A 20,406-nucleotide genomic window follows, 5' to 3' on the forward strand; every position below is an offset into this window, starting at 1 on the left:
TGATTGTGGTTCAAATAGAGATGTCATGGAAGCTATCAAACACTTATGTGAATCAGGTAAAGTAGAGAAACTTAGAATATTACACCAATTTGGGGAAGTAGAGGAAATGGTAGCATGAGAACAAACATAATCTGCTAGATATTGAGGTGTTTGTTTGATTCTACTTGAGTGTCTGGTTGGTTGTAATGAAGGTTGAGTAGTGGTAGTATTTTGATGGCTGATATGTTGTGAAATGTCTATTAAATGGTCAGAAGGGTTAGAAGAAGAGGTAGGTGCAGTAGTAGATATGTGATGAGTTCTTGTTGAAGGAGGAACATCATCCTCAGTGTAATCAGGGGTATTAGTTGTTAGAGGTAAAAAAAAAATGGATACAAAGGAGAGGAATGAGAGGATGTTGTTGTTTGTAAATGAAAGGGAAAATGTTTTTCATAGAAAATTACATCTCTGGATATCAAAACCTTTTTTGTTACTAAATCATATACTTTGTATGCTTTTTGTAAGTTTGGATAACCAATGAAAACACAGGGATGTGCTCTTGCATCAAACTTGGTTCTGTGCATTTTCTTAGTTGAAACAAAACAGAGGCAGCCAAAAGATCTGAGGTGTGATAAATTTGGTTTAGTTTGAAGAAGTTTTTCCTGAGGAGAAATGAGGCCCAAAGATTGTAGGGGCATTCTGTTGATGAGATAAGCAGCTGTGAGCACACATTCACCCCAGAATTGTTTAGGCAAGTTGGATTGGAATGATAGGGCTCTGGCAGTCTCAAGAAGATGTTTGTGTTTTCTTTCCACCACTCCATTTTGTTGTGGAGTGGCTGAACAGGCTTTGTAGTGTGTGATATCTTTAGTAAGCAAAAAATCTTTCATGTGTCCCTCACAAAGGTCTGGTGCATTATCAGATCTGATACTTTTGATAAGGGCATTAAATTGTGTTTTTACATAAGAATAGAAAGATTTGAATATAAACACAGCATCACTTTTGTATTTCATAAGATAAATCCAAGTAGTTCTAGTGAAATCATCAACTATAGTGAGAAACATAGTACAACCATTATGAGTACAATGCTTATAAGGACCCCAGATGTCTAAATGAAGAAGCGCAAAAGGAACTATAGTTTTGATATGACTGGTGGGGAAGGATAGTCTACTTTGTCTAGCTGCAGGGCAAATTTTACAAAAGGAACTATGTTCATAACTAGAAGTTCTTAGAGTAGGCAAGACATTCTTTATTACATTGTAAGGTGGATGACCAAGTCTGAGGTGCCATAATTTGGCATTATTAGAATCTGATATAGCTGAATAGCATGATCGTGGTGAGGAGGCTTGATCTTGAACAGATGGCTTGGAAAGAACTGGTGTAGATTGACAGTAATATAATCCATGTTTGAGATTACCAAGCTGAATTGGAGTTTTCAGAGAAGGGCCCTGTATAGAACATGTGTTATTTGAGAAAGAAACAGTGCAAGATAGATCTCTACAAAGTTTAGTGACAGAGATAAGATTGAAGTGGAACTGAGGAACGTGCAACACATCTTGCAACATAATTTCAGAATTTAGTGGAATGTTGCCATGGTGTTTTATCAAAGCTTGAGAGCCATCAGGTAAAGTAATGTGATTTTGAAAATGTGAAGGAAAGGGTTGAAAAGAATCAAAAAGATCAAGGTTGTATGTTATGTGATTGGTAGCACCACTGTCAATTATCCAAAGAGCATTATTAGTTGAAAAAAGACATTGCTCACCAGCTAAGAAGCATGCAGTGTTTGAATCTTCAGCAAGAATTGGAGAGGCTTCTTTCTTTTGTTGATTGATCAAATGTAGCAGCATATTATATTGTTCAGTGGTGAAAGAATTGGAACCAGCTGGTGTAGATTGTAGCTTGTGTGGATCAGGATTTTCTAAATCAACCAAAGCAGCTACTTTGTTATTCTTCCAATTGGACTTAGTAGCAGAGTTTGAAGGAAGGCCATGCAATCTGTAGCATCTATCTTTAGTGTGACCAGTCTTCTTGCAATAGTCACAAAAGTAGGATGATTTTCTTTGAGAGGAGGACTTTTCACTAGAATGAGGAGGTCTGTATGGAATTATGCCAGAGTTACTTCTATGTTCAGAAGGTCTCCCTTTGTTGGCAAACATGGCATGAGAGTCTTCTGGAATATTTTCAGAGATAGCCTTGTGTTCTTCTTCCTGTGCCAGGAGCCTGTAAGCATGAGATATAGGTGGCAGAGGATATTGCATAAGGATATTGGCCCTGACATGTGAGAAATTAGGGTTGAGCTTCATTAGAAAAGAAATAGTTCGTTGTTCTTCTTAAAGAGTCAAGACTCTTTGAGTGATTCTACATGTGCAATTTGTACAAGTGCATATTGGCAAAGGTTGAGTAGCAACTTGTGTATCCCATAGTATTTTCATTTTTGTGTAGAACGAAGAAATAGTATCTGTTCCTTGTTGCATATCAGCAAGTTGCTGTAGAGTGGAATAAATTTGTGTACCAGAAGTCTGTCCAAATCTTTCTTGAAGATTAGACCATATTGCGGAAGCAGAATCAAAATGTAGAACACTTCTGGCGATTATTGGATCTAGCACCTTCATGAACCAGGTGATAAGAGTACTATTGATTCTTTCCCAGGCCGGAAAGAGAGAAGAAGAATCAGCAGGTTTTGAAATGTTGCCATTGATGAAGCCGAGTTTGTTCTTGGCTGATAAAGCTATTGTAACAGATCTTTTCCAATCAATGAAATTGTTTCCAGTAAAAGGAGTAGAAACGAGTATGAAACTGGCATCGCTAGGATGTAAATAATATGGAAAGGTTGGATTAGTGATAGGGTCGATGTTTTGTTGAGTTTCAGAATGAGAAGACATAATCGATTGAAGTAGAGGAAGAGTCTGAAAAACAGTTTCATACACCAAAGAAACAAGGGACAAAGGATAAGAAACACTTACGGATGTATGAAGATACTGGAAACGAGCCGATCGAGAATCAAGAAGAAGATCAAGATATCGAGAAAATTAGGGTTGCAGAAAAAAAATGGTGAAGAAAGAGACGAAAAGAAGAAGAAGGATCGAGAGGTTAGTCTGATACCATCTTAAACCTTGCCACAAAGTCTTGAAGATGATCAAAAATGGACGGATCAGAGAGAGAAGATGCAGAGGAAAGATGAGGAAGAAGAGAGAAAAGGAAAAACAACTTGTCTTATTTCAATCAAAGGAAATCAGAAAAAAACATTATTACACATTTGTACAAAATACATGTATATATATATGAATATATTTTGAATCTAAAAAGAATATCTATTTATATTGTATTAATATGTTCAACAACCGACTTCTATCTAAAACTTTATTATTGTATTTTTGTATTTTTCTCGCACCAAACACATATGTGCCCACCTTACAATTACTTTGTTTTCCTACGGTGAATGAAAATTTTGACTTAGAAACTTAATTTATTATACTTGCAAATTACTTTGCTCTCATCTAATTGGGAGAACTCCAGCACCAAAGGAATTAGAGTACATAAATTTTTCTTTTTTTGATAATTTTGATAATATTTTCATTATAAATATTTGTTATTATGATGATAATCATGAATCAACTTAGTGATTGTGGATTTTCATTTTCAACTTGGTGGCAAAAATTCGATACTTATCAGCGATATAAAAAAATTATTTTCTCTCCTCTTTGCCTATTAAGTATTCTCTCGTTTGAATAAAAAATTATTTTGATGAATATCCATAGCTCTATATTTGGCCAAAAGATCTTATTATCTCTTATTTTATTCTTAGTTTTAATTTCTCTCTTTATCTTATTATATTTCTATCATATCATATAATCATACAATGTTATAAAATAGTTGAAAAATTCCAACTGTGAGGTTATCAAAACTCTGATAAATTGAATAATCTTTGGTTTCAATTTTATTGCATGAAAATTTATCGTAGAAAATAATAAACATTTTAATTAATTATAAGTTTACAATGAGTATAAAATATTAACATATTTAAAAGCTATATTAAATTAGGTAAATAATAACGTGACATTCAAACACTATTATAATATTAGTATTTTTAAAATTTGAAAAATATGTTAATAAATTAAAAAATAATTTTTAAAAAAAATGAAAAAAACTTTATTCAACACATTTAATTTCTGAACAAAATACGAATCATACAATTTAATAAAAAGATTGAAAAATGATAAATAACATTATTTAAAGAGTCTTACCAAATGAATTAATGTAATTGGTTAGAATTAATTATGTGAGTCATGCATTTAGTAATAGATGATTTTTATAAAAACTAACAAGGAGACATTCAAATCAAGTTATTTATACTAGCGATTCTTAATGCAATTTATATTAGTGAACATGTAATTAACTAAATATATTTTTATGATTTAATAATAAGAATTGTTAATAGATACACATAGTGCAATGCATAATGTAGCATGCATATTGTATTTCCTTAGTGCCATGTATTGTACTTTATTAATTTAGCAAAATAACATATAGTGCTACGCATTCGATATTAAATATGTACATATTTATTGCTTAATATATTATGTTTATTCAACATTCATACATGCATCATCAATTCTATTATCATTCTTATTTTATTTCTCTATTAGTTAAGTGAATTTAAAAAAATTAAAAACATATAGGAAAATTTGTAAATAATACTCTCAGTTATTGCTAATTGACTCAAAAATATTCTGATCTATTTTGTTTAACTCTGTATAGCCCCAAGTATTGGGATTCTTAACCTTAAACACTATACACAATTACACATTATTTTCAACAAACTTTTTTGGAGGTATTTTGAGTCAATGAGCAATAATTGGGGGTATATTAGGTTAACTATCTCAATACTTGAGGGTATACAAGGTTATATTATAATTCAAGGTCTTTTGAGTCAATAAAGAATAATTGAGAGTATTATTCACAAATTTTCTAAATATATATTCTTTTTGACACTTGAATATAAGTACTTATAATATTTTTAAATATAAATTATATTAACTATCAAACTAAAAGAATTACGTGCAATGTACAGGCATGTGTACTAGTAGAAGTATATGATAATTTGTACGTATTTGCTTTTTATTATTTTTGTTTATTATTCTCTAGAAACTTTTAAGAAAGTAGTATTTAAGAATTTTAGTCCATTTATTTTATTTTATTGGTTATATTTGATTTTTTATATAATTTTTAATATAATTTGAGTTTTAATGTTTAGAAATAAAATTTATATAATTGATAAAAAGTATAAATATAAAAATTTATATGTCGAGAAGGATCTTATTAATAAAATGGAGCATAACATAAATATAATTATTTAAAATTTAAATATACATAAATAAATGATAAAAAAATCTATCTATCTATGTAATAAAATGTTTAAAATGTTACCTCCAAAGTAAAAAATTGGATGAAGGAAGTCTTAATAAATAATAGTGATTTGTGAAGTTAACAAATCACCGTTATATGGTACAATTTGATAGGTTGAGAGTTTTATAATTTTAATTTACCTTTTTTAATTTATATTATTTTATTATTATTATTTTTTTTATCTTTTTGTAGTGATTTATAAATAACACTTATTGATTAAAAATTATTGGATTGATACATGGAGGAACAGGATGAGCTACTCAGGGATGGCAATTCAGTCCGAATTCGACCCTAGTCCGACTCGATCCGAGGAAAATAATCCGATTCGAGTCCGAGGAAAAGGTTATACGATTCCAACTCCGACTTCACGATCCGAATCCGCGTTAGAGACGGAGGAGTTGGATCTTATTAAAAATCCGACACTCCGACCCGACTCCGACCCTGAAGGAAATCCGAATTTGAATTTGACTTTTAACCCAACATTTTGTTTCCTTTAAAACTCTAGACGTGACTAATTCAAGCTCTCTTTCATACTATTTGTAATTTTCGATTTTGAAAAACTACTTGGTATTTTTATTTAGATCAATCAATCAAAAGACGACAAATCAGATCAAGAGAAATAAAATATGCCAAATTAAAATGCGAGAAAATTTTGTTAAATTGTAGTATTAGGAATATTTCTCATGTTAAACTTGAATTCAAAGTACATATTTTTTTTGTTAAATTGTATTTGAAAAATATATTTTGTTAACTTTGTATGCTTTAAATCATTAGTACAATATCACAATGATAAAGTTTGATAATAATCCGACTCCGTTGGAGGTCCGAGAGTCCGAGTCGGGGCAAACTTGGAGTATGCATAATCCGACTCCAAGTGGAGGTGGACTGAAAAAAAGTTCGACTAAAATCCAGAGCAAAGTCGGAGTATGTATAATTCGAGCCGAGCTCGACCCATTGCCATCCCTAGAGCTACTCTTCGGGCCCTGATTTATAGGGGTTTATATTTTTGCTATATGATTGAAATTAAAATGAGGGCTTTTGTATATTGTGTAGTAAAATTAAATTGATAGAGACGATATTAAAATTTGATGTGAATTCATATTCAATCTTTTTTTTAAAGATAATTAGATAAATTAGTTGATAAATTTGCATTATCAGCTTGTATCGAATGATTAAGATATACTAGTATATTTTGCTTAGGGCCTTTAAAAAGTATTGAATAATAAATTTGTATTATTAGCTTGTGATGAATAATAAATTTGTATGACAAATTAAATATTAAAATGTATTAGAACATAATTCTAGATTTTAGGGTTTTATAATTTATATTTTGCTCAGGGCCTTTGAAATATCAGAGACAATCTTGTCACCAAGTTAAATAAAGAAATGTTAAAGAGAGAGACGGTGGGTGCAACATTATCTTAGTTTTGACTTTTGACCATTTTATTTAATTGAACCCATAATCTAAATGTTTGGGGTCAATAATTAAAAGGAAAATTGAAATTAAAAATTTATTTTTATTTTTTTTATAATAAAAATCTAATATTTTGATTGATATATAAAAATTTTATTTTTATTTTATTTATTTATTAAAATTACTTTTGTTTTCAAGAGTGTAAGGGTTTATTCGTTTATGTATCGTTGAGCTCATTAATAAAAGTAAATATTTGTTGAGGGGAAAGTATCTAAAATACTTCATAATCTTGTTGTGTGTTGCCTTCATTCTTGTGCTCTGTTTTTTTTTTTTTTTTTTTTTTTTGTTTTCATATTGTTCTTCATCAAAACACTATCAAATGCTTTTATTTTATAATAGTTTTATTTTATTTTATTCATTGAATTGGTAAAAAAATTTTGAAAATTTTAAAAAATAATCTAGTTTAAAGTACTTTATATTTTTAGCTATAAATAAATGTTTTTCCACAAAAAAATACAATATAAAGTTTATATTTTAATTAAATAAATGATTTGATAAATATCCTAGGAGAAGATTGGGTGATTACGATTTACGAGCTACAACATAGCAAGAGAGGATTCCATCCCTAAATTTCTAATTTGTTGGTCATTGAATTTACTTCTACTCTTGTCTCTGTAGATAATAGTAAAGAAAATTGGTGTTTTAAGGAAGATAGCATATTTAATAAGGAAAAATTATGCTTAATAATTTCAACTATTGCCTGTTTCTTATGAATAATCACTTTTATTGATAATTACTGAATAATTTAATCTTTATATATTTTTTTACTGACAACATTTTTGCCACATTTTAATAATAGGGGCGGACCTAAGATTTTAGGAATGGAGTTACACAATATTTTAACATATGTATTTTAAAGTCCAATTCAACCAATATTTAATTTTTGCATTACTCGATAAAGCATGAGATATAATGATGCATATAAAACGCAAAAAATAAATAAAACCCCACTAACTTATTAGTTGTTACCGTATCTTAAAATAAAGAAAACATCTTATCTCTAACAAAATTGTGAATTTGATTGTGTCATCAACTAACTGCGAAATTGTAACTTGATTTGTGTTATCAATTTACAATCATTATCAACAAGTATTAAGGAGCCAATAAACAAAAAATTACACAAGCACAAATACGTGCTAAAAACAAAGTTAGAGTCATAAAATTACATAAAATTAGTTAATATCATAAAAGAATCAATCAATGATCTTTTTAAAAATTAGGGATATTCTACATGGTAAGCATCAACTTTGTCTCGATGGTAGAGATTTCTCCTCCATATGCTTCACACATCAACCTTCGTCTTTCATATCTGGTCAAATCTTTTTCCTTCACCCAACTAAAAAAGGAGCGGGCTTTACATTTGTAATACAACCTCAATGGGTTAGCACTCGAATCCAAAACCCTACCTTTCAAAATCCGTCCTTGTTGGCCATTGCTACAGCTACATGTAACAACATTAATCTCTTTGATGTCCATGTCTGTCGCCATTATTGGAGGTCTTGAAGAAATTCTTGAGTGTATGGAATTTGAGGATATGATTTATGGTTATGTTGAAAGAAAAACATTAATGGAAAAGCAAGAAGACATTAAAAGGAAGAGGAAAGAGATGTTGCCTTTTATTGAAATTAAACAAGGGTATTTGTGTCATTTCAACAGTTAATGGAAACTAAACATTTTTGGCATTATAATGTTACTGTACATAGTGACTTTTCCAAAAGTTGAGTGCTATTTTATAGAAAATTTTTTAAGAATTATTACCACTGTACTCACCTTTTGCCATATTTAGTGCTTACCATGTAGAATATTTGTTAAATTAGGCTGGACTTATATTGAATGTCAGCATATTAACGGGGGACACAAGTGCACACTCTTCATAAGCCAAGGAGATATATACCATCCCAAAACCATATGGCAATGGGAAGAAGGTCTCTAATAGCTTATAAAGTGTGCACACCATTTTCAATTTATCGATGTGGGACAACTCATCCCAACAATATTCCTAAAAATTAAATTATAAATTTTACTTGAGATTGGCGTGAGTCGTGAGAGGAAATGATCAGTGAGTTCGGGGTTCAAAACTCAATTATTGTCGATTGAAATGCTGGACAATTGCTTTATAATTGCAACTAATAAACCTAAGAGTAAAGGTTATATTGTAGTGGCCGTGTAAAACACAAAGGCAATTGCACTTGGGTTTGCGGTAAGCAACGCGACTTGGGTAACACTGCAGTGTCCCGAGATTGCGTGCTCATCCGGGTAATTGCAAATTTTTTTAACATTTTAACGGGGTGTTTGGGCAACCCCAGGCATCAATACAGGTTCGCCCTTGCGTACCATCAAAGAGGAGTAGGTGTAGAGCAACAAAAAGCATAAGGAAGAAGAAGAAATAACGACCCGTTTGGTTAGTGGTATTAAATGGTAGTAATAAGGATGATTTATGGTGTAAAATTTAATCAAAAGTTCCATAACATTCTCATGGTAATAAAACTTTGATCACAAAAAAGTTTTTTTGTTTACGAATTTTGATTACCACCTATTACTATCTCTCCCAATAGTAATGCACTGGAATTAATTTTATGAAGAAAATGAGATGATAATATTTGGATAAGTATGACCATCAAGGTAGCTAAAAGTTTTTTCAACCAAAATTATATTAGTTTTTCATTTCCATCATCGTTGTTCATTACCACCTATACCAAACGGGCCGTAAGAGTAATGGTTAGTCATCATCATCATCATCATCCTACCCAGTATATCCCACTCATAGAAAAAAAATAAGGCCAGGGTCTGGGGAGGAAAAGACGGCGGAAACTCATACCCATAAAGGAGAGCGCGGCCAAAGAAGTCCCCCGGCTCGAGGAAGATAAAGAGACGTGCTTACACTTGAAAGATAACTTAAAGGCCTATAAAATAAAGAGTAATGGTTAGTAATACCTACAATAGTCGGTTGAAATTTGGCGGGGTGTTGTCAGCAAAAAATATGCATATGTTGAATTATTATGACAATTTTTTCAATTTATAATTAAAATGATATTTTATAGATCATGTTTAAAATGACAATTTTTAAAATTTATAATTAAAATTTCAAAAACATTTAGAATGCAATAAATTAGACAAAAATATTGAAATTAAATTTGTTCATCCAAGATGAATTAAGTATGAAAAATCAAAAATGAAAATTAATATTTTCCACCCTATTTTTTGTTAATCATGTCACTAATAGGGTTTGTCATGAGTTGAAGACCCTATTATATTGAACCCTACTTAGTATTTGACTACTTCATTCATTCCTTTTTGTTTGTCTATTTTACTTTTTCACGTATTTTAAAGTAAGTTTTGAGCCTCGATATCTCAGAGTACGCATGATAAAAAATTAAAAAATTATATATTAAAATTCCTTGTATCAAGACAAATTTTACAAGATCCCACATGAATATATTTTGTCTTAAATATATATACTTCAAAAATCAAATTTAAATTTCGCTCTCAAAAAGTGGAAAACTATCTAATCTATATCTATTTTTTAAATTTTTTTTTTTTTTGCAAAAACTACCTTTGTAACACCCCGAGATTTTAATAACGTAATTATTTAATATTTTAATAGTTTTTAAAGATTTTACAATTATATTTAATTATTTCTGAATTAGTTTTAATAAATTTCTCGCATACATGAATTTAAATGTTAACTTTTATATATATATATATATATATATATATATATATATATATATATATATATATATATATATATATATATATATATATATATATATATATATATATATATATATATATATATATATATATATATATATATATATATTAAAAATATAGTTACTTTCTTAAATAAAGAGGTTCGAATCAAAATGATTATTTTATTAAAATGTGTGAGCCACGAAGGTGAGTCTCTTAGTTAGGTCTCGCAAGAAAATGAATCGAGATAAAAATAAATAAATAAATAAACCTACTAATAAATAGACATAATAATAATAATAATAATAATAATAATAATAATAATAATAATAATAATAATAATAATAATAATAATAACAATAATAATAATAATAATAATAATAATAATAACAAGTATAAAAACCCGTGAAAACCCTAAATGCTCAAGAAGCCGTCACTCCCATCCCCTCTCTTCTCTTCTCTCTTTCTCTCACTCCCTCCTCCCTCCCTGTGAGCAGCCGGCAGCCTCCATGAGCAGCAACAACAGGTGCGCCTCCCTCCACGAGCAGCAGCCGGCAGCACCAACCCGTTTCTCCTCTCACGAGTAGCAGCCCTGACCTTCTCCTACCCGCACACGCCAGCAGCACCACTACAAGGGCTGTGCCGCCTCTGTGCACACCCCAGCCGTGCAAACCACCATCACAAGTCCCTTGCTTTCGCTCCCCTTCTCTAACTCTATAATTGTGAGCCATTTGTTCTTTGATTTCTAAGTATTTCTTTGATATATTGATGTTTACTTGATTATTGAGTTACTACTTTGAATAGGATGAGTATTGGTTAAAAATGTCATCTTTATCATGTCTAGGGCTCGATTTGGAGATGAAATTACTTATGGTGTGTGTGTATGCTACATTTGGTAGTGAGATGGTTGATTGAAAAACTTTACAAATTGTTTTAAGGCTTAGTTTGGTTATCTATTGTTGTGATAAGTGATAGTTTGTAATGGTATGCTTGTAGTTGACTATGAAAGTGGTCTTGGTTCTTAATTGGGAGTAATAGTTGTTAATTAGCGTTGTTTGATTGTTGTTAATCACAAGTACTTTTATTAGGTTGTTATTAAAGCTACATCATGAGTATAATGTCAACTTATCATTGATGGTTGCTAAAGTTACTTGTTACGATGTTTGATTATAGTTCTTTCTAACCTTGGAGAATGTAATAAATGATATTGCGATGTGATAACTTTAAGATTTGTCATTATCATCATATTAGTACTATATTAAAATCGTAAGATTCAAGTGTGATTTGTTATTTTTTTGGTAACATGAATCAATATAACTCAAATATGGTTGATGTAAAGGAACGATTTACATAATCCTTTTATTCTTAAATTGATGGAAAGACTTATATTGTTGTTGAGTCAATGATTATGATGGGTGTTGAATGAGATGTGTGTGTTAGAGCAATTGGAAACTTAGCTCAAGCAGATGATAGTGTTTACTTGGGCATTTAGTTGGTATGACAAAGTAGTTAAGAGAACTTATAAATTCTATTCCTAACTTGTATAGGTTCCCAGTTTATAAGAGGAAAGTAGACCTTAATTGGGTGATTTTTGTAACTTGTGGTCGTGCAGTGACGCTTGCAGGTACGTACACGCAATAATTAATTATTATATTCATCGTTTCAAAGTATTATCAATATTACATGATTATATGCATTGCATTAGAATTATAGAACGCCAGAAAGTAAACCATGCTAGTGAATAGTCATAATAGTGATATAGGCAAGTAGAATAAAAGCCTTAAGAGAATATGAGAACAGATTTCTAAATAGTAGAGAACGCACCATGGTTGTGCATGGTATCGAAGTGATTTCCTACTTATTGAGCCTTGATTTATGATTAGTTGGCGTGACTCAACTGGATTATGTCCGGTTGATTTAGTAGTCCCCTAGGGTGAGGTCCGACGGGACCACCGTAAGGGGGGTATGAGCATGCTTGGGTCACTGGGCGCCGGATGGCCGATACCGCCCCTTTACCGAGGTGTTACCATGCGGGCCTTGCAAACCCCAATATGGTGGACTCTTCACTGGTTTAGTACCCCAGTGTGTTAGTTTTTGCCGAAGGTAGGACCCGAGAGGGTCAGCTGAAGGGGGCATGAGCTCATACTTTGCCATGGGCACCGGATGGCCGATAACGCCCTTGACCGTGTCACTATGCCACGAATAGAGAAATGATCCACTACCTTTGAATATACTTCAAGAGATTAGTAGTTTGAAAGAGAAATTATGAGTAAATAGAGGTGTTTAGACAGATGAGTAGACTCGTTATTGCCATACTATATCGTTGTCTATAGTTTTGTTCAATGACTTCAATTGTAATAAGTTCATTAATTACTGACGTGTATGTGTTTGTTGTTGTTTGTTCATGACTCTCTATGATGTTCCTGCTATGACACATCTGATTATGGTCATTATGTTGAGCAGCAGGAGGATCATAGCTTGACATGACAGGTATAGGAGCTTCTTTTGCTTTGCATTGGGGGAAAGAGCGGAGTACAGTCGTAACAATTTTGTACAAATTGTCTAATGCTTGTAGCTTCTATATTACTTGTAAAGTTTTCTTTAGGGATTGTATAATTTCTTTTGTATTACCACATGACAAAAAACGTTTGTTGGCCGTCTAATAGAGGTTTGACCAAACACGTACTTTTCACGTGATGTTACTAAATGTACCTTTCCCTCCTCTTTGTTCTAGTTTTCCCTCCAATTTCCTATTCTTCCCTCTTTTCCCTTCTCTTATTGAGTGACGATTATTAGTTCCATACTAGATAGATTCCCGTGCCAAGCACGGTTTATGAATCATTTGAATACAAAATTAGTAATCTTATATGTGTAATTAAGTTATTATATGACTCTTAATTTTTAAGTATATTTAAACTACAAATTGATTTGTTTTAAAAATTGTAAAAGTATTACTATTAATTGAGATTCATATTATTAATATATTATTATATAAAACATAATAATAAAATTATGCACTAAAGTATAGTGTTTTTTAAATTTGACTTTTCACGATTTTTTGGTGGTCAAATGAGACTACATGTGAAGGAAAAAAGTATAGTGTTTTTTAAATTTTTATAGGGGTAAAGTGGAGTTAGTATATATAAAGGTGTGAAAAAACTAAGTTTAGTAGGGGTAGATTACTAAAGGTAACATACCCAAAATAGAAATGAGACATTTAGGGTGACTTGACCAAATAAGGAAATGAGACACTTATGATGAATAGGAGAGAGTATAGTTATAAGTAATTACATAAAATAATAGAAAATTTCTACACATAAAAAATAATATAAAAATAATTTAAATGTTCAATGTCTTTGTAAAACCTTAAAACATATTTTAAGCCTAAAGAACATATTTTTTTTACTATAATAATTAACATATAACTTAATTTAAGTAGTTATATATTATAAACTTGTCAAATATAGGTGATAAAATTATCATTTGAAATTTATTTCACCGATTTCTTATCCTAATTATTAATTATTATTTACTTAAATAATTAATGTGTAATCTATTTAATCTGTGCAGTTTTTAATATAGCCATGTAAGTAATATACAGGATTATCTATGAAAAACTTAGTAGTAAACAAAGTAAAAGATATTACATATTTTAGATGATTGTATACAAAAAGTTAGTAGTAAACAAAGTAAAGTTTTAAAATCTTTTGTAATTAATCAATTAAATAAATCTAATCAAAAAGATATTACATGATATGCTAAAAAATATTTTCCTAATAAGAAAATGAAAAGAGCGAGAATATTTTTATTATAAAGTCGACATGTGTCCTAATCGTCTCTTCATTAGTATATTGTATCATTTTTAATATACTTACCAAATTAATGATATTGATTAACATTTTAGTCATATTATTCTACAAATTTCACAATATTATTCAAAAATTTACTCTGGTCTATAAATTTAGGAACAATATTATTCTACACCTATTATACAAATTTGGAAAATAATTTTGTTATATTAAAATATTATTTTCTTTTATTTTGGAAATAATATTGGAAATCATATTGAAAAATGATACTGATTAACATTTTAGTCACATTTAAGTTTGGAAATAATATAGGAATCATATTGGAAAAAAATAAAGCTATCTAATTCTTATTCTGCACCTTAAATAAATTCTAGTATTTTAGGAAATGATTTTCAGTAAATAATAAGCTGCCCGTCAACATAATTGAACGGGAAAATATTGAATGAGAGTCTGACATGTGTCAGTCTCGTTTCTTCATTAGTAGTCTTTATAGATAGATAGATTTTAAAGCAGATTTTAGTCCTTTCTTCTTTGTAATTCTCCCATCTTCTTCATTTAATGTTAATTTCAAACCTAATTGTTTGTACTTTGTCTTGTAATTCTTAGTCACAAAAAAAAAAAAAATAAAAATCCCCAAAACACAATCTAATGTTGATTGACTTCATTATCTCATAGGTTGAACAATAATAAGCAAAGTTTCTACAATTAAACATACAAAATAGAAAAAAAAAATTAAGATTAAAGACAAGTTTAATTAATTAAACTCTAAATAACAATCAGGAAGTGTAAGGAAAAAATACCCTTGTTTAATTACCTATTTGAAATCAACTGGAATTCTCATAATCGCTCTTCTCCTTTTAGACATTGTTAATAAATTAAAGAAGTGATTGTGTTGATGATTACTTGGTTATGTGATTAGAGTGATAAATCTAGAGAATTTTGAGGAGTAAGAAAAAGTGAAAAGCAAAATTATTAACAAAAACACTTTTCTAAAAAAAACCAAGAATAATTAAATAACCCATGAACCACTAACATATTTACTTGGTTTCATGAGAGATCGTCTTTTTGAGAGACATCTCTCAGGCCTAACCCATTAAAACTTAATGCCTACTTACTCTATCCATAATGCTTACTATCATCATCCTTAATGCCTATTTACCGTATCCTTAATGTCTACTTAGAATATCTCTAATGCTTACTCACAATTCTTTAAATGTCTACTTACAATATCCTTAATGCATACTTACATTATCCTTAAACGCCTAACTACAGCATCCTTAAATGCCTACCTACAGTATCCTTAATGCCTACTTGCATCATCCTTAAATGTCTAATTACAATATCTTAAATACCTATTTACAATATTCTTAATGCCTATCGGATAAACATGCAGTACTTAAAATATATTAAATGCCTACTTACAATATCATTAATGTCCATCAAATAACTTAGTCACAAGAATTTTGGGTAACAGAATTTCCTCTCTTCCACTCTCCGAAATCCGAATACGGTGACCTCACTTCTTATATGGGTCTTCTAAAACCAAATATAACGCGCACACCGGTGCATTTTAGCATCTTTTGTTAACCAACTTCATCAATCAATCGTCCCTTCTTATTCAATATCCAAAAAAAAAAAAAAAAACTAATTTCCATTCCGTAGCTTATCAGAATCTAGGATTTCTTTACTACCCCCATCAAAAATCTTTCATTGTTACTCCTATCGTTCTTACTCTTTCCTGCACAACAAAAATAGGGTCTTTCTCTCTCCTCACTCCGATTTCCATAGTGATAAATGGTATATTTTCTTTCAATTTATTTATATAATATTTTCATTTTAGAAAATGGGAAATAAAAATTGTTTGTAGAAATGATGTGGGTGTTTGATTATTCTTATGGGTTTTATAAAAAGTTTTTTTTTAATGTTTAATTCTACTTTTTATTGCATCTAGATGGTTCTTTTTTCCTCTCTTCAAAAAGGGGAAGGAGGGTTTTTTCTACTTTTTGGGGGGTATGAGGTGTTATCTTGATTAGATTCAGTAGTTTTAAGCTTTTTATTTGTATGATTAGATTGATTTAGTTTTCAATTTTGTGTTCATTTTGTGATGTGGTCATATTTAGATCTTGTTGTCAAATTATGATCCAAATGGATGGTTGAATTTTTGTGTTATGTATATGAAAGTTGAGTTCTTGTTAATGGTTTAGTGTTTAGCGTTACATTAAAGTTGCTAACTTTGGTTATGAATATGTTTTGCATTCTATAATTGAGCATTGGAGTAACAAAACCTTTTTGATGCAGAATAACTTTTGGTTGTTGGTTTAGTTGGTTTGAGGATTATCTTTGTATTGTGAAAAAAGTGGTGATTGTTAGTAGGGAGAAGATTTACGATGTCGAGTGGTGGAAATACACACTGGTGTTATCAATGCAGGCAGCCAGTTCGCCCTCAAACTCGAGGGATGGTTTGCCCTTATTGTGATGGAGGGTTTGTGCAGGACTTGAGTGAATTAGGTGGTAATCCTGGTGGATATAATACCTCTTATGGTGCAAGAGATAGTTCGGATCAAGTATTAGGAATTATGGGAGCATTAGACTCTTTGATGTTAAGCAGTACTCCCGAGCATCGGTTAGGATTAATTGAAGCTTTGGATGCTTTTATGGGGCAAAGAAGGAGATATGGTATGGATTCAGATCGTTACCCTTGGTTGATATTTCAAGGGCAAATGCCTGCAAGGATGCCAGTTCATAGACATGGTGGGTTCGAGATGTTCTTCAATGGGAACCCAGGAATTGGATTTAGTCGGGGAAACAATGGTGATTTGTTTGTGGGTCCTGGACTTCAGGAGTTAATAGAGCAGCTAATGGTTGATCGGCAAGGTCCACCACCAGCTCCTCGATCAGCAATCGATGCTATGCCAACGATCAAGATCACTCGGGCTCATATTCAGACTGATTCACATTGCCCTGTTTGTAAAGATCAATTCGAGCTGGGCACTGAAGCTAGGCAAATGCCCTGCCATCACATATATCATTCTGATTGCATAATCCCATGGTTAGTTCAGCATAACTCTTGCCCTGTCTGTCGCCATGAGTTAGGTTCAAGTCCCGTAAATTGTGGGCAGAACTCAAGTAGTGGGAGCAGAAGAAGCTCTAATAGCAACTCCCGGGAAAGAGGAAGCACCGATCAGAATACGAGCAGGAGGAATCCATTATCTTTCCTGTGGCCTTTTCGCTCATCAAACAACAGCAGCAGCAGCCGAGAGTATGTAGCAACACCAGCAAGTAGTCGTAGCAACCCGCCACCAGCAAGCCATGAAGACAATCACGAAATGAACTACAGTGGTTGGCCTTTTGATTACTAGGTTATGTTTGTATGTGTGTGTATCAACTGCTTGAATTACTTGCTGTGTTTGCTTGCTTGATTTCATACCTTGGTAATCAATTTGGCTTATGTTAACAGAAAATTTTCGTAAATATGTTGAAAGGAACAAAAGTTGTCTCAGACAATGATCATGTTTTTGGTTCTGGTCCCAAGAACTTTTTATTTCATACCTTGGTAATCAATTTGGCTTATGTGTTGTTTTTCTTTTGGTTTTGTTTATTGTGGAAGTATGCTGGCTGATGAAAATATATGTTAAAGACGTGACCCCTCTATTTCAGGTTAAGGTTGCGTACATCTAATCCTCTCGGTTTATTATCCATTTCCCAGTTTGGCTATTTTGGGTTCTTTCATTGTGATGATCCTATTAGTGATCTACAAATGGTCAGGGTATTAATGTATTATTCTGCAGAATTGCTGTGTTTTAATGCTTCATGTTTTGGATCAACCAGAGAATTGTGTTCAAATGAAACACAGTACACAGCATGTTACTATTTTTTATGGAAGACCAATATTTTTTTTTGGAAGAATCGAAAATCGATTTTTTTTTGCTTTCAGTTGATCGAAAACCGTCGGCTCTGATACCATGATAAATTTACACAAGCGGAGAGTTAACTGTATGCGAATTCAAATAGATTCCATCCTAAAACCAATTGTAATTGGAGAACTAGTCCATCTAGTTTATATGCAAGTGGAAACCGTCGGCTCTGATACCATGATAAATTTACACAAGAGGAGAGTTAACTGCATGCGAATTCAAATAGGTTCCATCCTAAAACCAATTGTAATTGGAGAACTAGTCCATCTAATTTATATGCAAGTCAATCTTCCTCTAATTATTCATTATGTGATTACATGGGTTATTTTTTCAACAATATTAATTTAATTTACTTACGCTCTGAGCTACAAACCAAAGAACTATTTTGAACAGTCGAAATATGGTTTTTATCCATCATAATTAAAACAATTTGAAGGGGACCTTGGCAAACGGGATCGAGTGTTATTGGAAGGTCGTTTGAGTTTTGGAAACAAATAAATTGATAAAATGGGAAAGAGTTACTTTTGTGAGAGACCGTGTCTCAGCGAGATGACATTAAAATAAGAAATTCATATGTTAATAATTATGTTAATTAAAGCTATTTAGTCCATATATGAAGAGCATCTCATGATACAATTGTCTCACACAAGAGTTTACGAATTGAAAAAAAGTTAGGTAATTTGACCCATCTTATTTTTAGTTATTTTGGGGTTGAAACCCATTTGAGTTAGGAGTGAAGACTTTGGGTTTATAACCCATTAATTTTTATTCATATTTGGGGTTAATTTTAAGTTCACAAATTTTTGTAAGAGACTACTTCTACTTGGACCGGTCTATTATATTTTTTTAAAATATTGTAAGTATGTATTAAAAATAATGTAAGTAGACATTTAAAATATTAAGAATAGATATTAAAATATAGTAAGTAAGCATTAAGAATAATGTGAATATACATTAAATTTTAATGAGTTGAGCTTAAGAGACATCTCTCAACGAGACAGTTTCTCAAGAGACCGGTTGTTTCTAGTAAGGCAAAAAGAGAGAAACAATAAGTTTACACTACACGTTCAGATTCCGTGCTGAAGGCTCCTCTATTATCTCTATTGCCTTCATCTCATCTCAATAAAAAGCTTTCAAATCATTTTCATTTTCAGAATTGCAAAATGAACACATGGATGCAATATGTCATCCTCTATATTCACCACTTATGACTTACTCATTATTTATGGGGGGTAAAATTTTCATACCTTCATTTGCAATCAAACTTGGGTACACCCCACCTTATACACGCCTCACGTTCACTTTAAGTCTTTAAGTCTGCATATACTGCATAAATTTCTACAATTTTAATTATACATCTAATTTTTTAAACCATACAATGATAAAATTAAATTAATATCCTTAAAACTTTTGTTAATAATTATTAATAAAATATACAAAATTAATATAAAATAGTACATTGTAGATATAAGACGAGGAATATGAACAAGGCAGGTGAGAATAAGCTGAGAGAGTTGGTATGAGGCGAATAAGATATATACCCACCACTTAGTATGACTTTTTATACACTCATCCACGTTATGACATTGTTAAAGTCCTTTAAGCATATGACATTATCTTTTTTGTTTGTCATTAATAACAGCAAACAAAGTAATTTTTTTCTTTTGTTGTAGTAACAACAAACAAGCTCTAATCTTAAACTCAAATATGGAGACGCTTATTTTAGAAATTAAAGTTTCCGAAGCTTATTTTAGAAATTTTTTTTTTGAAAAATTATTTTTTCAATTTTTCACAACTACATTTCCGTATCCCTCAAATTTGAAGCTATCTATGAAAATCAGCACCTTAACCCAGGTTGGGGAAATAAGCTTTTGACATTGTCGCTATTGTTGTTAATCTAAACACCTGTTTTGAACCATATGTTAAAATGAAATCTAAAACATAATAATGTCAAGAAACACTTGAGACGGTAAACAAACAAAAAGAGCCACCAAACTGAATCATAAATCCACAATTTACCAAGTAGTACTTGGTGTATTCGGTGAGATCTTGGACTTGAGATTTAAAGGTTACGAGTTTGAATCTTGACACACCACACGCCACTCTGAAGCAACAATCATTTCTTGAGCGAGGA

General features: G+C 31.1%; 1 protein-coding gene across 1 annotated transcript; it reads left to right on the forward strand.

Moving 5' to 3' along the window:
• Positions 1-15,877: 15,877 nt before the first annotated feature.
• LOC130817931 (probable E3 ubiquitin-protein ligase RHC1A) lies at positions 15,878-17,939 on the forward strand. The gene is made up of 2 exons (XM_057683906.1): positions 15,878-16,155; positions 16,657-17,939. Exon 2 carries the CDS (start codon positions 16,746-16,748, stop codon positions 17,715-17,717), a length of 972 nt encoding a protein of 323 aa, XP_057539889.1. The 5' UTR covers positions 15,878-16,155; positions 16,657-16,745; the 3' UTR covers positions 17,718-17,939.
• The last annotated feature ends 2,467 nt before the right edge of the window (positions 17,940-20,406 follow it).

The sequence above is a fragment of the Amaranthus tricolor genome, chromosome 7 (genome assembly GCF_026212465.1).
Source record: "Amaranthus tricolor cultivar Red isolate AtriRed21 chromosome 7, ASM2621246v1, whole genome shotgun sequence".
In the NCBI taxonomy this organism is placed as follows: Eukaryota; Viridiplantae; Streptophyta; class Magnoliopsida; order Caryophyllales; family Amaranthaceae; genus Amaranthus; species Amaranthus tricolor.